The 18873-nt window shown below is 30.7% G+C and overlaps 2 protein-coding genes across 4 annotated transcripts; both read left to right on the top strand.

Moving 5' to 3' along the window:
* The first annotated feature begins 320 nt into the window (after positions 1 to 320).
* LOC114184297 (auxin efflux carrier component 5) lies at positions 321 to 2895 on the top strand. The gene is made up of 4 exons (XM_028071590.1): positions 321 to 1310; positions 1575 to 1732; positions 2290 to 2366; positions 2610 to 2895. The coding sequence occupies exons 1-4, from the start codon at positions 479 to 481 to the stop codon at positions 2680 to 2682; spliced, it is 1140 nt and encodes a 379-aa protein (XP_027927391.1). The 5' UTR covers positions 321 to 478; the 3' UTR covers positions 2683 to 2895.
* Positions 2896 to 10779: 7884 nt separating this feature from the next.
* Positions 10780 to 14887, top strand: LOC114183922. Of its 3 annotated transcripts, none has more exons than XM_028071108.1 (15): positions 10780 to 10941; positions 11052 to 11129; positions 11368 to 11490; positions 11767 to 11820; positions 11928 to 12032; positions 12488 to 12571; positions 12666 to 12784; positions 12883 to 12984; positions 13135 to 13251; positions 13387 to 13455; positions 13540 to 13606; positions 13715 to 13768; positions 13896 to 13985; positions 14098 to 14133; positions 14541 to 14887. In XM_028071108.1, the coding sequence occupies exons 2-15, from the start codon at positions 11109 to 11111 to the stop codon at positions 14634 to 14636; spliced, it is 1137 nt and encodes a 378-aa protein (XP_027926909.1). In that variant the 5' UTR covers positions 10780 to 10941; positions 11052 to 11108; the 3' UTR covers positions 14637 to 14887. The 3 variants fall into 3 exon arrangements, with proteins under 3 accessions (XP_027926909.1, XP_027926908.1, XP_027926910.1); XM_028071107.1 differs by having other exon boundaries at positions 10787 to 10941; positions 11922 to 12032; positions 14101 to 14133; positions 14541 to 14856; XM_028071109.1 differs by having other exon boundaries at positions 10814 to 10941; positions 11922 to 12032.
* Positions 14888 to 18873: the final 3986 nt, after the last annotated feature.

Here is an 18873-nt window from a genome sequence, read left to right as displayed (position 1 = left end):
GCATAGATGAAAAAAAACAAAAAAACAAAAAGGCTAACTAGTGCTCTAGAATCTCACTTATTGAGTATTAGAAACGGTACAGTTCAACCTCCACATCATTCTGAACTCCATTTCTAAGCCACAAAAGCTCGGTGTTGCATAACAACTCACCTTCATAAATTGTTGATCAACATAAAATAATAGAAACAGAACACAACCAAATGATGTCACTGGAATAAAGTTGATGATTTGTATGTCTACTTTACACTTGAATATCAAGATTTATATTTAAATGACTTCACTCTAAGAATAACATTACCGATTTGTTTATTCACATAATTCTGTCCTTTGTCGTAAGTGTACGCATATAAATACTCCAAATCGGTAACTGTTTGACTCAAAATGCAGTTTGGTTACACTGAAACCAAAAACAGAAAAACCAAGTTGTCGAAAATATTCATAGTTTTGTTGAGAAAGTCGAGGTTTTGAGAAAAAGAGAATGATAGGGTGGGAAGATGTGTACAAAGTGATAGTAGCAGTGGTGCCACTGTACGTGGCTCTGGTGTTAGGGTATGGTTCAGTGAAGTGGTGGAAGATCTTCAGTAGGGAGCAATGTGATGCAATAAACAAGCTAGTATGTTACTTCACTTTGCCACTCTTTACATTTGAGTTCACTGCACACATCGACCCTTTCAAAATGAACTTTTCGTTCATAGCTGCAGACACCATATCAAAGTTCATCATCATCGTGGTGCTAGCCCTATGGGCCAGGTGCACCACCAAGGGGAGTTTCTGCTGGTCCATAACCAGCTTCTCTTTGTGCACTCTCACCAACGCTCTTGTCGTTGGGGTTCCGATGGTGAAGCCCATGTACGGAGCCCTTGGTGAGGACCTTGTGGTTCAGTCCTCGGTGGTGCAGGCCATCATATGGCTCACTTTGCTTCTCTTTGTGTTGGAGGTTCGGAGAACAGGAATCGAAGGCACCACCACCACCACTACCACCACCAGCAGCTTTAAACCTAGATCAAAAAAATCAATGATTGTTGATGATTTGACAGGTGAAGGTGAAGGTGGTGGAAGAGAAAATGGTGTAGCCATTGATGTTAAAGAGGAGTTGGCGATAGAAGAAAGTGTTAGCAGTATTCCGTTTTGCAAGTTGATGAAAGTTGTGTGGCTCAAACTTGTCATGAACCCTAACTCCTACGGTTGTGTGATTGGCATTTCCTGGGCCTTCATATCTAACAGGTGGAATTTGGAGATGCCGAGTATGTTAGAAGGGTCTATACAGATCATGTCAAAGGCAGGGACGGGAACTGCCATGTTTAGTATGGGTGAGTGAGTTAATCACATCTATGTTCTTTAGTTTCCTTAGTTTTAGGTTAATTAATTACGTACCTGGTAGGATAAATTGTCTCGTGATAGAGTCCACGTGGATCGAGTCACAATCAAATCGTGATGCTTGAACTGATATATTTTTAAGTAAAATGAGTTGCACCCTAACTAAAAGATATAGCTTTTGGTAATGTGGTATGCGTTGGATCCTAACAAATTAAACTTTGGTGAAGGTAATTAACTTAAACTAGTTGGAGATGCAGGTATTTTCATGGCACTTCAGGATAAGTTGATTGGTTGTGGACCAAGTCTGACTGTATTTGGTTTGGTGTTGAAGTTCATTGCGGGCCCTGCAGCCATGGCTATCGGTGCCATCGCTGTAGGATTGCACGGTGACGTCTTCAGAGTTGCCATCATTCAGGTAATGCATATACATACATAACATATGAATCAGTGGTTTTCACATTCATTCGATCAACAATTTGTTAGGAAATTCAAATGTGAATAAAACTTTCTACTGATATCTGGTATATGTTTTCTGATAAAAAAAAACTGACATAATTAATGTTGTACTGATATATGTTTTCTGATAAAACCGACAACACGTACAATGTTTTCATTGCCAAATTCGTGCAATTTTATGTATTAGTTTAGTTATTGATTTGTGACTGAGACCACCAAAAGATTGTTGAAACATGAGTGAATGTTGAGTAATATTTTTTTATATGCATGAAAAAGAGGTGGTGGTGACAAGGGAATATGGAGGAAGTGTAGGACACAACATATTTTGTTTTGTGGGTTACGTGTAAACAGAATTAATTACTTGTTAAAAGTATGTTCGCATATTCGATTATTTTATTTTCTCTTCGTTCAAAGAGAATTAATTACCTTTTGTAGAAGATATATAGATGTGATTTTAAACAAAAGAAAAAAACAAATTAATTTAATTATTTCATTCTCTATATATATCTGGTGCAGGCTGCTGTGCCACAATCCATCACATCCTTCATTTTTGCTAAAGAGTATGGATTGCATCCAGAGATTCTCAGCACTGCGTAAGTTTCAATTTTTTTCATACATGAATGGTTGAAAAATTTTATGTCGTCAATTTAGAATATATAAAATAGTGTTATGAAATGGACTTTTACAAATTGACTTATAAAACAAATTTTATCTCTAGTTAATATAAAATTTATAAGATAGAATATTATCATAATTTTGGTCAACAATTTAAAAATATGTACTTAATTTTTGAAGGGTTTATGATATGATAACGTTTTATCCTTTGTGATTAACAGGGTGATCTTTGGCATGATTGTTTCACTTCCTATCTTAGTTGCCTACTATGCAATATTGGAGTTCATACATTAAATCAAAGATGCTTTATAAAAGGATCCAAGATTATTCAAACTTTTTTTTTTTGCTTCTTCAATTGTAGCATGGATGATTTATAATTTGTAATTTAGTATGATTTTGATTCCTATGAGCTAGCCACTTAATTCTATCCCATGAAATGTAATACAAATCTTGAAACCATCATGTTTCAGCTTCTTATAATTATTTTCAATCGATTTGTTAGAATAAGATGAGGCAGAAAATATTTAAAATAAGGATGAAAGAGGTTTTGAGTTCAATTTTTTTTTTTTAATATTATTGAATATTTGATATTATGGATTTTGAAAAATCAAATCTCAAGGAAGGGAATCTTTGTAGCAGTTTTCATCATGGTAGAAGTTGATACTTTTGCCTTTAAGAAAAATAATATCCATATTATTAATGTAAGGATTTTTCAGCATCGTACAAATTACTCAAACCCTACGGGATTTTTAAAAGTTTAAAATAATTTTGTTTGGATTAAGACTAAAAGCAAAAAACTGTATATTTTTCAGAGAAAAAAACACATTAAAAACCCCGGACTTTGGTGAAATTATTTACTCTCTTCTATGCAAACTACGAGTAAACAATAAAATGTAAATAAATTCTTTTTGTACATGCCAAAAACTGATAAATAATTTGAATCAGTTATACTTTTTATCCCTTTAAATTACGAAATAAGCGAATTTAGTTCATTAGTTTCAATTACTTAAGTCCTTACATTTTTAGAATCAATCACTTTTATTTTAATATTCAATTATCTATGAAAGATAGTTTTGAAAGAAAAAAAAAACACTAGTGTGAACTTTAGAATAAGGCCCATAAACCATGCTCTACCAAGTCTCGGTTCCGGTTTATATTTGACCCCAAAAAAAAAAAGAGAGCCTGTTATGGAGTATGAACATTTTCTTGTTTAGGGTACATGAAAGAAAGTAACTATGTCAGAATTTCTTTAATTTTTTAATTGTAATTTAATTCCTGTATTTAGTAAATTTAATTTAGGTTTAATGTTTGATTCTCAAATAATATTAAATCAGAGTTAAATTATATTTAGTAACAAGTATCTTGCCCCTGTTACCCTTCTCGATTTTTTTACTAAAAGTTACGAGCATCATTTTTGTTTTTAATCTCACTACGTCATGATAAAAATAGCAAATATTATGAATGGTTAAATCTAAAATTGAAAAGGTTATATATAGTTAAAAATTCAAGACATAAATTATATAAAGAAGTTCAAAAATTAAAATTAAAAAAATAGAAACCAAAGTTATAAATTTTAGTTTTAATCACGTTTTTTTTGTCTCGTTCACAAATATCAATCGGGTCCTCAACTTTTAAGTCGTTTTAATTGGGTCCTATTTTTGAAAATTTGTTTCAATTTTGTCCTTTCTGTTAGGTATCATTGGGACATTAACTTTGTGTGTTATGTGTTAGCGGATGATTTTTTTCTATTTATTTTTTTTGTAATTTTCAATTTTCTTTTTTAAATAATTGACACGTATCATTGTCACAAGTCAGCTTGTAATTCTTTTGATTTTTTAAAAATTTTTTTAATTACAAAAAATTGTCACATGTCAAATTATGATTTTGTCATATGTATATTGTGTGGGTGAAAAATCTCAATTTTGTCTCTTTATTTATTATTTTGTCTCAATTTAGTCTTAATTTCTTTATAAACTAAAATAATTTCATCCAATTGAGACCAAATTTAATTTTTATATAAATATTATAATAATATTTTTATAATAATAGATATTTTTAACCAAATTAAACTTATTTAAATTTTGTATTAAATTTTATATAAACTCAATATATAATTTAAAAAAAATATATAACAATTACAAAATTCAAATGTTTATAATCGTTATAAAATTGTTAGAAAATTCTGCATAACTACGGTGTGACAATTATAGTTAATCCCTTAATTTACGCACACGCATCCTATACATAATTACGCATTAATAACTCATTTCCATAAATATTAGTGACATTAATGAAGATAAGGTGAAACAGCTTATAGTTTTATGAAAATTTGATTATCCATTGAATGAGACTTTATTATTATATAAATAAATAAGGTATAGCTTCAGCCAACGGGTTTAATCAATTATATGCTTGGCTTTATGGGCGATTAATTCATTTAATATACAATTTGATCATTTTGTTTTTTCTTTTTCTATTTTAAATCATGAATGAAAAAGTATGGATGTTAAAGTGAGTCAATATGATACAATTTATTTTATATTAATTTTAATCATAAAATTTTCACAAATTTTATATCATACAAATTTTCACAAATTTTACTTTAAATATATACATTTCATTTCTTCATCCCTTTTAAAATAAATAATTTCACTTATCTCTTTCTATTTATTGAAATTCATTTGCTTACTCTCTATTAAATATATTATTAAAACACTGTATTTTTTCTAACTCAATCCAACCCAATTTTATTATAAATTGAATTAATTTATGAGTTAGAATTTATTTTGACATTTTTACCAAAAATAAAACTTGAGTGAAAAGAAAAGAAAAAAAGAAAAAAGAAAATTTGCTTTGTTAATTCATTTTGGTACGTTAATAAACAAAAAGTTGCAGAAAATTACTTTGGCACTTTTAAATGAAATAATTAATATATTTGGACAACAACATTATTCTTGAAGTAGTAGTTTCTTTCGGATCAATTTGTTATTTTCACAGTGAAAAATGTTTTGTCTTTTAGTTTTTCTGTTTTATTTATTCAAAGAATATTTGAAGAAGCAACCAGAAAACAACAAATGAAATATGGAATAAGAGAAATGTATTTCTATTTGATTTAGTTTTAGGTGACTCACCTTATTCCAGTTGAGGAAACCTCTAAAGGAGCATTTTGGTAGCAAAATGTTTTATATTTATTTCTGGACTTTATATACAAGTTTAATCTTTTTTATTTTATTTTAAAATAACGGCTTTTTCTTATTCTTTACTGTAGAAACTTCACAATTTTTATTTTATTTTCTATATTAAAAAATTGGATCGATAGTTAAACAACCAGTTCAATTGTAAGAGAATATATAATCATATCGAATAGATATTAAAACAAATAATTAATTGTGTCTTGAGTCCTCGACTAATTTGTAAATTTTTAATAAGAACCTATTAAATTTTCGTGGTAAATTAAATCTTCAAAATTTAAATTTTTTTTAATTAAGTTTACATAAATACACAATGTTAATTATATGCTGTGACATTTATCTTACACTCTTGTATTATTATTATTTTGTTTAAATATTATCACATAATATTATTAAAAGACACCGTGATTAAAACGAAAACTATTATTAAATTTAATTAAAATTATGAATTATAAATTATAAAATTAAGAAAAATATAAAAAATATAAAATAAATAACTATACAATTATGAAGAATGAAATTATAAAATTACAAAAGTAGAATATTATAAAATTAAAAATTGAAAAAAATTCACAAATTAACAAAATAAGAAATTACAAAGTTATAATTTTTTAATTTTCTAATTTGAAATTTCATAATTTTATTGTTAAATATTTTATATTTTAAAATTTTATGTTTATGTTTATTTTTTATTTTTATCTTTATTAATTTTATATTTTTAATTAAATTTAAAAAATATTATTTTTAAATACAATAAATTTTTGAAGGAGATTTTGTCGTCATGGTGACATGTAACGTAACAAAATACTTTGGTAACATTTAAGCATAGTAATAATATAAGTGTAATTAGAACATGTAATTATTAACCTTGTGTTTGGATGAAGCAGTTCAACGATGCTTAGAAATTGAAATGTTTTGTATTTGAATTGCTTGTAATTAAATTTCATTCATTTTTTAAATAACTTGTTTGGATAAGGAAATTTAAATACCTTACGTTTCAATTTCTTGTTTGGAAAAAAAAATTGAATTTATTGTGAGATAAAATTTAATTTTAACAATATTTATTTTACGCTTAATTATGTTTTGAGTTCATGATAAATTTGGAAACATGCTCGACAACCCATATGGGTCGGGCAGACCTAACTACGCAACCAGATTGGTTAGACCCGACGACCCACCTGAGCTGGACCTGTAACATCCTTAAGGACTATTACTGATATTAAATAAATAAAAATTCAAAACACAGTAATTGTTGCATTTATTATAAACTATTTCCCAAAACACGGAAAATTCAAAACTTTAATATACAAAGCTATAAAACCGGGAGTTCATAATTCATAAAACTGAAATACAAAATCAATGGCTCCCGCCAGGTTTACATAATAATCTCAAAACAAAATTATAAATATATACTATATGTATATACAAAAATATCCCCTGCTAGCCCTCGCTCCGAGTTTAAGCATCTCCTGGCCCACCTATCACATCATCTGCTTCCGGATAACAAGTTATCCGATCATCGCCACACACACAGAAAGGGTGAGCTATGCACAATATATATATATATAAACAAGCATGAATATAAATATGCTTCCCGACCCAAAATAACATAACTAAACTCTTATACATTTCAAATCATCCCACCATGACCTCATAGTCCTTCATGAGTCATATGCATGCACTAGATCTTGGGACTTCACTGTGCTTCCACGAAACTAACTCATTCGTGGTCCAACCCTATGAGCCTATCCCGCTCATAGTCCTGCCCTACAGACTCCTCGCCTGTAGTAAATCATTCAAGTCTTCTCACTTGGACCCTGGCACGCACGCAATCACTATACTATGGACTTCTCGCCCAATAGTAGCTGACGGGAACATAACAGTTCCTTGCCCATCGTGCGTCTGATACATGCAATCACCATACTAAGGACTCCTCGCCCATTAGTAGCCGACGAAAACTCAACTAGTTTCATGCCCATCATGTGTCCACCACCAAGCACATCCCAGACCCCTAATGGACTTAGTCCTTGAAGCCCAAACACCACACCACATGCATATACAACCTATCCTTAGAATAAAACAGCCATATCATCACACACAAGCACATAAAACATAATAACTCGCATAAACTTGCTTAGGCTAGGGACCTCTCGCCCAAACTAAGCTCTCAGCCTCGCCTAGGCTAACCCAACTCGCCTCAGCAAGCTTAAAACAGAGACCACACCACGTTATCTCGCTTAGGCGAGATACTCTCGCCTAGGCGAGATCATCTCTCGCCCAAACACCCATATCCAACTCGCCTGAGCTAAAATGCAAACAAAGCATCACACATGGGCACGACGTCTCGCTTAGACGAGATCCTGGTTCGCTCAAAACCCACAAAACCCTCGCCTAGACAAGAAGTCGCGCTCAACACGCGCAACTTCAACACCATCTCGCTTAGGTGAAACTATCTCGCTTGAGCGAGTGTACGTGTCGCTCAAACCCAATCTTCGTCGCCAGAGCGAGACGCTCATATAGCAACAGGGTTTGCGTCCCTGCTAATCTCGCCTAGGCGAGCCTGGCTCGTCTGAGCGAGAATTGCAGGTCCCTACACTGATTACGCACATAACAGCAGCAACCAAACACCAATTTGCATCCCATTTCATACCAGTTTAGTGTACCCGTAATTCAACAACACATATGCATAATTTTAGATTACCTTTGGTTCCCAAAACGCCAAGCACACATAGTTAAATCATATCCAAGGCATAATCCCATTATATTCATACATTTGGGTCAAAAATTCCATTACAACAGTACCAAACCTAGATGAGCCCAAAGACTTGGACACGTCCGACGACCCGGACAGGCCCGACGACCTAGACGGGCCCGAGACTCGAACGACCCGACAACTCGTACGGGTCCATTCAAACCATCAGGTCCGTCCGGGTTGTCAAGATTGTCCGGATAGTCTGGCTCATACGATTCGTCGGGCCCGTTTGTATCGTCGGGACCGTTCGGGTCATCGGGCCCGTCTGGGTCATAGTTCCCGTCCGGTCGTCGGGTCTGTTTGGGTCATCGGGCTTGTTCGGATCGTCGGGCATGTCCGCATTGTCCCGCACTTTCGGGTCGTCAGGCATGTCCGAGTCGTCAGGCCCAATGATTAGGAAGGGCCAGTTTGGGTCGTCGGGTCCGTCCAGGTCGTTGGGCTCGTTCGGGTTTTCTTGCCCGTCTAGGTCAGGCCCGTCCGGGTCATCGGGCTTGTCTGGATCATCAGGTGCGTCGGGTCCATCCGGGTCGTCGGGCCCGTCCGGGTCATCGGGCACGTTCGGGGAGTAACTTTTCTAAGTCATCGGGCCCGTCCATTTCATCATTCTGTCTGGGTCGTCGGGCATGTCCGGGTCGTCGGGCTTGTCTAGGTCATCGGGCCCGTCCGGGTCGTCGGGCTTGTCTGGGTCGTCGGGCACGTTCGGGTCGTCGGGCACGTTCGGGTCGTCGGGTACGTCCGAGTCGTTGTGCCCGTCCGGATCGTCTAGAATGTGAGGTTGAGTGAGAAGAATTTCAAATTCCACCTATTTTGAGGGTATTTGAAGTTCTACTAATTTAGCTAATTGAAATCCTTCAAAAAAATTCTTGCATTTGAAATTCTTTTTAATTTCTCTATCCAAACAAAACATTTCATTACAAAGAAATCTAAATTTTTCAAAAAAATGAATTGCTTCATTAAAATACTCTATCCAAACACACTCTAAAGATTTTGAAATTTTAATAACTCAATAAATAACAAAAATTTAAAATAGTCTCAATAGTTTTTAAATTTATCTGAGACGAATTTAAAAAAGTCATAATAATTACATAACAAATAAAATAATGTAAAAAAATATAATATCTTAAAAAACTTGGCTGAAAGCTAAAATAAATATAAATTTATATGTTATTAACATTTAGGTCACGTATAACTTCCTTTTTTTTAATATTACCATACATAAATTAAATTTACAATAATATTCAATACTAATAATAATAATAATAATAATTTTGCATGTAAACAAAAAAATGACTAATATTTAAATTTGATTTATATTTTTTAAGAAAAATTAAAATGATTTTATACATTTTTTTTAACTAGATTACTTTTGTTTTGTTTTTTTTTTTCATTCTTTAACCAAATCTTCTTTAAGTTGATTTTGTTGTTTTTATCGTAGAGTACTAAATAGGGTTAAACAGAGAAAAAATAGGTTTATATCTTAATATATATATATATATATATATATATATATATATATATATATATATATATATATATATATACTTATATATATTAAAATTTATTAAAAAATTATTCCAAGAAAACTACGATTAAGTATGAACGTTAGGTATTACGAGTACAACTATATTAGTATTTTCAAAAAGTTATATTATTAGTAGTTATATGATCACACATAAATTATATAATTTATATTTTAAATTATTTTTTATTATACAGTCGTACATCTTGTCATTTATTTATTTTAATAAAAAGTATCAAGATTTAGAATTTGAACAAAATTTAAACTACAAATTTAAGTAATAGTATTTTTAGTTTGTTTATATAATTGATAACGGACATTGTTAGAGTGGATAAAATCGAATCTGAACCTGATAAAAAAGGTATTAGATTTGAAATTTATAGAAAAAATATAGTTAAAAGGAAGCAAAATATCAATTACCTAAATGGATTAGGGTTTGATGTGGATTGACCCACAAATCTCATGAATAATGATTGATTAGTTTAACCAATTTAATAAATCGAAGGTTGAACAACTATTAAAACCTAATTACACAAGTCATATTCAAATCAAACTCATAACCATAGTTCAATTAAATTAAATTAAATTAAATAATTTTGGACGTGAACCTCTCTCCCTCTCTCTGTTTCTCTATTGTTCTTTTTTTTTTTTAAATTAAAAGAATAAAAATATTAGTCAATCAAAAGTATATTAAAATCAAGTCAATAAATCATTCATGTTCATATATCGTAATCATAGGCAAATAAATAACAAAAATTTCGCTTTTTGTAAACTTGAAGGGAAATTAAGCACATGTGTTAACGCCAAGTCCAAGTTATTACGCCACATACATGCCAGTTATGCAATCGGCAGTTACAGAACATAAACTATTTGATTAGCAGAAAACTATGAACAAAACATTTTACTTTGGCGCTTGAAAGTATTAATATACAAATATAAATATATTCTAGATTGCACGTTTCAACAACAACAACCTTAGCTTTTTTCAACATACCATAGATTATAGAAGATCATCGTGCAAAGTGCTATCCCATTCCGTGTTTGTTATCTTTCTTTATCAACCAACTATATCAACATCCACTGAAACAAAGGTAACTTACCCTCATGCTCGTTCAATCGTGATCATGGCCATCACTATTTTTGCCACTAATAACCTTGTTTCTCAATCTCATCTTCATCTTTCATTGTTTCTGGTCAACAGATTGTACAAGAAGTAAAACTCAACCTTTGTGTTTTGCTCTGCTTCCGAAACCAGAAAATGAAGACACAACACAGTCGAGTAGGTTACTTTTACCTTCATTCATTCATTGTCACAATTGAATCTATTCATTCTTGTCTCTGTTGTTTAATGTTACCAACGTTTTATGTTCCCTTCCACTGTTTCGTCAGTTTCAATTTATTCCCTTTTAGTGTATTTGACTCTGCCTTCTTCTTTTTCCTTTTATTTTGTATAGAAAAGTACTCCAAAAAGGGGTTAACTTTTTCATCTAACCTTTTTCCCTCGTATCTTCTGTCAGGAAATTTCGGATGCTGATTCAAATTGTAAAAGATCATGCCTCTGTGGCATCGTTCCGGCGGTTTCTATACTTTGTGTTGTTTTGCTTTTCTCGAGTTCATTCTTTGCTCAACGCTACAACGAGGTATATAATATAAGCCGCTGAAATAGTTTTTCTGCATGGAATTGTTTCAGGATTGTTAATTCATTTTCCATGGGGTTGGTTGACCTGGTTGACTTTTTTTTTTCACCATGAATGCAAATTTGGGTTGAATTCATGGATTCTTATTGGTGAATTCGAGGGTGGTTGTCTGTGGATCAAATAGCCAACTGGGTTTGACTTTGAATTTAACTATACAAAGGTTCATGTTCCTTCAAATTTTGAACATGGAAATATGACAGTTTTGATTTTGTACTGCAGAAACTATCGAGATGGAGAATGAACACTGAGAAATTGGAAAATGATACTTGCAAGGTTAGTTTTCTTACTCAGCATGTTCAACTTGAGTCATCGATATAGTTTACTGCTTACGATGTTCAACTTTAATGCTTACATTTGCTTATTTTGTTTAGTAGAATCAGTGCAGGTCTGGTGGAAGTACGGCACTACCTGAAGGCATAATCTCCAAGACTTCTGATTTGGAAATGAGGCATTTGTGGAATCTTCCAGTGGCTAACACAATCAAGGTGAGTTTCAGTCATTCATGGCCACTAAATTATTTTTTTCCTGTGACCTAACAAGACCATATTGTTAGAGTTGTACGTTTTCTCTGCAAAATTGTTTGTCTAGGACTAGTATATGCATGGTTGTCGCAGTATAGTTTTCAATTTCAAAAGGGTATATAATGTTAAAAGGAACTGACTTTTCTGTTCATTTACCGTGGCAACAAATATACTAAAACCAGAGTCAAGAATATCTGTTCAGATATTCTGTATTGTTTGATCAAGAGAAAGTTTGCATTTGCATACTCACATATTCTGAGTTTGTCATTAACTTCTGCAATTTCAACACTCCTTACAGCTATTTCAGTGCAAAGTTATTGAAATAGGTTAAGTAATCTCTTCAATTGAGTTCAGCCTGAGCTGTGCATATTTTTCTATGATTCTTGTGGTTATTTTTTGACTTGGACACATTTGAACAGAATAAGCAAAACGCGTCAAGCAATTTGTTTGCAATGGCAGTTGGGATAAAGCAGAAAGACCTTGTTGACAAAATGGTCAAAAAGGTAACTTCAGAAGTATTTTCTACAGAATGTTCATTAGTGATATTCTCTTTTTTTATATGTATCGAGAGATGACTCATTCTAACCCAAATTGCAGTTTCTAGCAAGTAATTTTGTCGTGATGCTTTTCCACTATGATGGCATTGTTGACAAATGGAATGACTTTGAATGGAATAATCAGGTCATTCATGTAGCTGTAGTCAATCAAAGTAAATGGTAGGGGACCTCACATTTGTTTGCAATCTAGAATATGTAGAGTTAGTGTTTCATTTTTCCTAAAAATGTTTATTCTTGGACCCGTTTTCCTTGACTAGGTGGTTTGCCAAACGTTTCTTACACCCAGACATAGTTGCAGAATATGGTTATATTTTCCTGTGGGATGAGGATCTTGGAGTTGAAAACTTCCACCCTGATAGGTATACACTAAATTTGGTCGTAGTAAATAACGTAGTTTAAAACTAGCTGTTATAACTTCTAAATACCTTAAAAGAAGTCTTACGTTATTGGTACATCATCTTAAGCATTAGAGGTTGATCTGATATATGTACATACTTCAATGATTTTAGGTATGTTTCTATTATAGAAAGTGAAGGACTTGAGATATCACAACCAGCACTTGATACTGAAAAATCAGAGGTACATCATCAGATTACCGCACGTGGGAGGAGGTCAAATGTGCACAGGTTCTCCTGTTAACCTTTTTTCTGTTGTCAGAATGTTTTCTTAATTTCCCCGACATGCACTAGTGAAATTTAAGGTAGTTTTAAAGTAGATACTTGTGTCTATACTGAGTATGTTTTTTGCCATTGTTCATGCAGAAGGATTTACAAAACTGGTGGTAGAGGCAAAGGGTGTGATGAAAATAGCTCTGCTCCTCCTTGCACAGGGTAAAAGTTGTGTGGTTAATTCAAATTTAATGAGTTTTCCCTTCACATTACTATAGTATAAGAAAGGTTCTCCAATTGTTTCAGATATGTTGAAATGATGGCTCCTGTTTTCTCAAGAGCTGCTTGGCGTTGCGTTTGGTATATGATTCAGGTGCACCATTTTCTCAGTATAATGCTACTACTTCCAAAGCATTTATAAGCATTTCTTTGCTATGATTACTCCCTTTATTCATCGTTTATGGTTCACTTTCTTTTACAGAATGACTTGATCCATGCATGGGGTCTAGATATGCAGCTAGGTTACTGTGCTCAGGCATGTTAAGTTCCTTAATTCTGGTTCTGTTTGATGAGTTTCTCTGCTTCTGTTTGATAATTTTGCTCATGCATGTTAAGCTTCTTTTACTTCATCGTTTAATCTGATTTTGTTTATGGATACTTAGGGTGATCGAACAAAAAATGTTGGTGTTGTAGATGCTGAATATATTGTCCACTATGGCCATCCTACTCTTGGAGGCCAAGATTTGGATCAGGTCAGAAATGTGGCATGTGTTGCAAATTTTTTGCATTTTGCAAAGAATTTTAGCATGCTTTATGTATGAAAACTGTGACTCTAATTCTACTGAAATTTATCTGACTTTTTAGCAGGTTTCGTCTCGGGCAAAGAATCATAGAGTTGATGTGAGTTAGTTACTCTTGTCACAATACTTTTAGCCCAAACCATTGGCATGCTGAAAATTTACTTCTGCGTTAAAATCACAGTTCATTTTTCTGTTCCAAAACTACTCTTCCAGTTAGGTTCAGAATCCATTCTTGTGAATGTTTCTTTCTGGGTGGACTTATGTTAGGTTGTTGTTTGATTGGAAACAAAAACATTTATCTAATTCTAGTCTTGTGCATGGTCATTAGCCCAATGCAAATATCTTAAAAGATGGAAAATGACATGCTTGGTTTGTTGAATTGAAAACCTTATCTATGAGGAATTTTTTATGTTAACTAATTGGTTCTTAGCCTTTAGTAATATCTAAACAATGTTGCTTTCAAGTTGCTACTACTTAATTATAGTATTTTGGATAATGGTGCTGCAGGTGAGAAGACTTTCTTTCCATGAATTACAAGTGTTTAGAAAACGGTGGCAGAAGGCAGTTGAAGATGATAAATGTTGGGTTGATCCATTTCAATAACCAAAACTTAGTCAAATTTTGTATAGATTTCATCAAAATACAAATATTTGTAAAAAGAAGCAAATTCGATTGGCAATTACAAAAAAATGTTGATCATGGTAGATGAAAGGGCCTAGAGGAATTTTGTTTTTATCATCTCATAGGCATCATGTGTTCCTGGGAAAAAAGCTTCACCTTAATTTGAGTTTGGTGCATTGTAGTATAACTTTTCATTTGTTAACCGTTTCCAAATGAAAATAGTTGTTTTGTCCTTTGCTTCATTATCATTTTTAGTTTTACTATTTATTTTTATTTTATTCAATTTTATCTCTTTACTAATAATGCTTTTACTCAAGTGTTTTATTTTCTAAAGCATAAAAATGTGGTTCTTTTATTCAATAATATCATTGATATTTAAATTTATGTATGGTGTCAACTCATGATTAATGATCATAATGATAATGATAAGATATAGGACAAGCTCAAGTGACAAAAAGAATAACATTATTTTAATTTCTTTTACCAAATGTTATGGTGTTTTTAAGAATTAGGAGTTTTCTGCTTGAGGTAAGGAAAACTAGATTAAGTTTAAATAGTATTATTAAAATATGTAATTGAACTACTTATGTTGTGTTGATTGGTTCGACTCTTGGTGGGAATTTCTCTGTGAGATATCAAATTGATCAAAGTGGTGTTTCATGAGCTGAAATAGAGTTACAAATGAAATGCATGGTTGCACTAGGGGTATTCTAGGGGCGTTGGACGAAAATTCTTTGATTCTTAACTCTAGTTAGTGTTTTAATATTTTATATTAATTGTATACATGTGAATGATTGGTTGAGATGTATTTGAAAGTGTATGAATGCATGTTTTCAGAGTGTAGGGATTCATAATGAGTTAATCCTATGGTGTGGTGATGTTAGTATGTGTATTGAATTGAGATTCTGAAGGGGATTGATTCTAACTCTACAGACTCACATATAGAGAAAAATACTTTCGTAAATAAAGTTTTATATCTTGTGTCAAGTTGAGCCATGAGGACTATGTACATGTGACTAGTTAGACATTTGACTTATGATGCTTGAGTTGGAAATGACATGATGTGAATGTTGTGTATCATATTCTTGTAAAAAGTGGTATATTAATAATTTACTCTGTAATAAATTTATTATAGTTATGTGATAATTTATGCTTCATACCTATAATAATTTGTTATATATATATATATATATATATATATATATATATATATATATATATATATATATATAACATATCTATGAGATAAGTATTTAATATTATTCTATTTTTATAGTATGTTTTAGAAATTATAATAAAAAAATATTTACATTACCTTGTATGAATATAATTAAAAATTTGTAAAAATATGTGCTAAAAACTAGGAGTGTCAAAACGGATAAGTCTGATCCATTTAGACCAACACCCCTTTTGGCCCACCAAATTTGTTGTCAACGACAAATCCAATCAAATTTAATACCCTTACTAAAATCTTAGAATTGTATTTTAATTTATTAGAATAGTACATCCTAAATAAAGTTAATGTATTAAGAAATGAAAAAAATCAACATATATTTCACTTTAAAATCCTTAATACTTTCCTCCCATGATCATATTTTAAGAATTTTTTTCTCGGTTACAAAAGTATTAAAGTATTTTTTTTATTTGACAAATTAACACTAAAAAAAATTCATATTAGTTACGGAATAGTTTCTAGCTATTCCGTAGTTAATCCTTTGCTAACAGGTTTTGCAACAGATTAGCTATCAAATAGCTACGCAATATTTCGAAAATAAATTTAGGTAGCTAACTAAAGAGGGATATAATCCATCGCAAATCCCTCGCTAATTGAAATCAGAAAGTTTTATAAATTCTACCTAATCTGATGCTATTTTCTCGCAAATTTGCTATTACAAATCCGTAGTTAATCTGTCATAATTTTTTTCTTGCTAATCCATAGTTAATTTGTCGCAATTTTGTCCTCGTTAATCCGTAGCTAATCTGCCGCAATTTTTTCCTCGCTAATTTGTAGCTAATTTGTCGCAATTTTTTTCTTGCTAATCTGTCACAATTTTATTCTCGCTAATCAATAACTAATTTGTCACAATTTTGTTCTCGCTAATCCGTAGCTAATATGTCACAATTTTATTCTCACTAATTCGTACCTACCTTTTCACAATTTTATTTTCACTAAGGTAAACATGTTTACTTTCTTTTTCTCACTTGTATCTTCTTTTCAAATAAGTCAAACCACAATCGGAAAATAAATGTGGTGACTTTTTAATTAGGATATAAATCTTGGTTACCATGTTGTAGAAACTAACATTATTACTAAGCTAACTCTCCCAGGATTTTATTTATTTTCATTGTAAATTATTGTTACTCCTTATTATAAGTTAATTTTGTTTTCAATCCCTTAAAAAAAACTTTTAACTATCAAAATTTTTATAACTTTTTTATGTTTTTAATCCTAACACTGATACGTATAAAATAACTAATTAGAATTAAGGTATTATTTTCTTGTTTAGTCCTATTTATATAAATATTAATTAGTGTTAGATAAAAACTACTTAAATATTTACTTAAATAAATAATCCTGATATGGTTGTGTATTGAGAGATATAATATTTTGATTCAGGTGAGAAAATACTTATCTGATGCAGTATCTCTTAATTTATCACTATCATTAAATTGATGGTAAACTAAAAAAAGACGAACATTATTGAACATTATTGAATAGAAACATTTGAGGAAACTAAAATAAATAACCAAATTAAGATTAAAGGTATCATATTCAAAAATGAAAAGTAGGAACAACAAAAAAAAAATATTATCGAAATAAGCAAATTGTGTTTGAAAACAATACTTTATAATAAATAAATTATATTTCAATGCAAAACTTGAAATATAATATTTTTAGATGTTTTAAGAAAATCAGGCATAATAACATTATTTGTTTTTATTTTCTATATACTTAAGTTATGTAATTATATGACTCTACTTTTCTAAAGGATTTTTATTATTTTTTAAATGTTGGAGTGTTGTATAGTATATGACTTAAAAAAATAGTTCAAGTAGTGTGATTGGTACGTTTTATTTAAATTTAAAAAATTAAAGTCAGTGTGACATAATTAAATTTATATTAAACTAATCAAAGTACATTTTTTTAATTTTAAAAATTAATTTAGTGGTGTTTTAATAAAAATTAACTTTAGTAACCTCTTACCGCAGTTCTTGTTCATGTCTTCTTTTAAAAAACAATTATAAACATCAGTTTGTATGAACAGCAGTGTTTGAAAAAGAATTTCAAAATTAATTATCATATTACAAAATTGTGCAATAAATAATTTTTTTCTAGAACTATCATAAAAAATTATTCATACATTAAAAACCACCATACTTCTATCTTTTATTAAATTCAATATTAATTGCATTGTGTGTATGTAATACCTTTTAACTGCAAGCCAAAATGATTTAATATTTTCTTTTATTTAATAAATTAAAAGAATTTAATTTTTAAAACATTTAATGATTTTACACAAAAATATATTAAATGATATAAATCATAAATGCACAAATTAATAAAACAGTAAATAATTGAACTGACTATTTAATGAAAAGAAAAATATTGAATGTTTTTCAGAAAATGTTGAATGCCTTTAAGTTTATCTTCTCTTTACATATATCTTAAAAAAAACATTAAACATTTATAATAATTTTTTATCATATACATGTTGCATTATTAATTAAACTATTAATTAAACATTTTTATTCACTTTCAATTATTTTTGACCAAAATAAACTCCTTCAAATATATTTTTCCTGTACTGTAAATTATTATGTCTTAATTGTGATTTTTTTTAAATTGCACCCCTAATAATGTTTTTCTTCCCAAACCGCTATTTAAGATACTTTATTTCAACATTCAAAATACTATATAAACCACTTTAAGACCAAGAGTAACACAGGTGTTTATCATTAACGGAGAAACTTTAAACATTTTAAAAAATAAAAACAAAATCTAGTCATTTATAAGGATATTTAAAATATATTTAAGACTTAAAAAAAATGAAAACTGTCTATATATTTTGGAAATCCACCTATATCAATATCTCTCTTTCCACTACCTTGTTTGCATGTTTTCTACGATAATAGTTTTTCGGAAGAAAATTTTTTCCATGAGTCGTTATTATTTTATTGAATATTGAAGTACCAATACTTGGTTAGTAAGAAAAAATCA

The sequence above is a fragment of the Vigna unguiculata genome, chromosome 5 (assembly GCF_004118075.2).
Source record: "Vigna unguiculata cultivar IT97K-499-35 chromosome 5, ASM411807v1, whole genome shotgun sequence".
NCBI lineage: Eukaryota > Viridiplantae > Streptophyta > Magnoliopsida > Fabales > Fabaceae > Vigna > Vigna unguiculata.
This window is presented reverse-complemented; position numbering and strand designations above follow the sequence as displayed.

What these genes read in the sequence shown, in the direction of transcription:
- LOC114184297 (XM_028071590.1), top strand. Translation starts at nt 479, where the DNA reads ATGATAGGGTGGGAAGATGTGTACAAAGTGATAGTAGCAGTGGTGCCA. An exon ending in AACTGCCATGTTTAGTATGG is followed by an intron (nt 1,311 to 1,574) that starts GTGAGTGAGTTA and finishes TTGGAGATGCAG; the next exon opens with GTATTTTCATGGCACTTCAG. An exon ending in TCAGAGTTGCCATCATTCAG is followed by an intron (nt 1,733 to 2,289) that starts GTAATGCATATA and finishes TATCTGGTGCAG; the next exon opens with GCTGCTGTGCCACAATCCAT.
- LOC114183922 (XM_028071109.1), top strand. Translation starts at nt 11,109, where the DNA reads ATGAAGACACAACACAGTCGA. An exon ending in CAGTGGCTAACACAATCAAG is followed by an intron (nt 12,033 to 12,487) that starts GTGAGTTTCAGT and finishes ACATTTGAACAG; the next exon opens with AATAAGCAAAACGCGTCAAG. An exon ending in AGGAGGTCAAATGTGCACAG is followed by an intron (nt 13,252 to 13,386) that starts GTTCTCCTGTTA and finishes TTGTTCATGCAG; the next exon opens with AAGGATTTACAAAACTGGTG.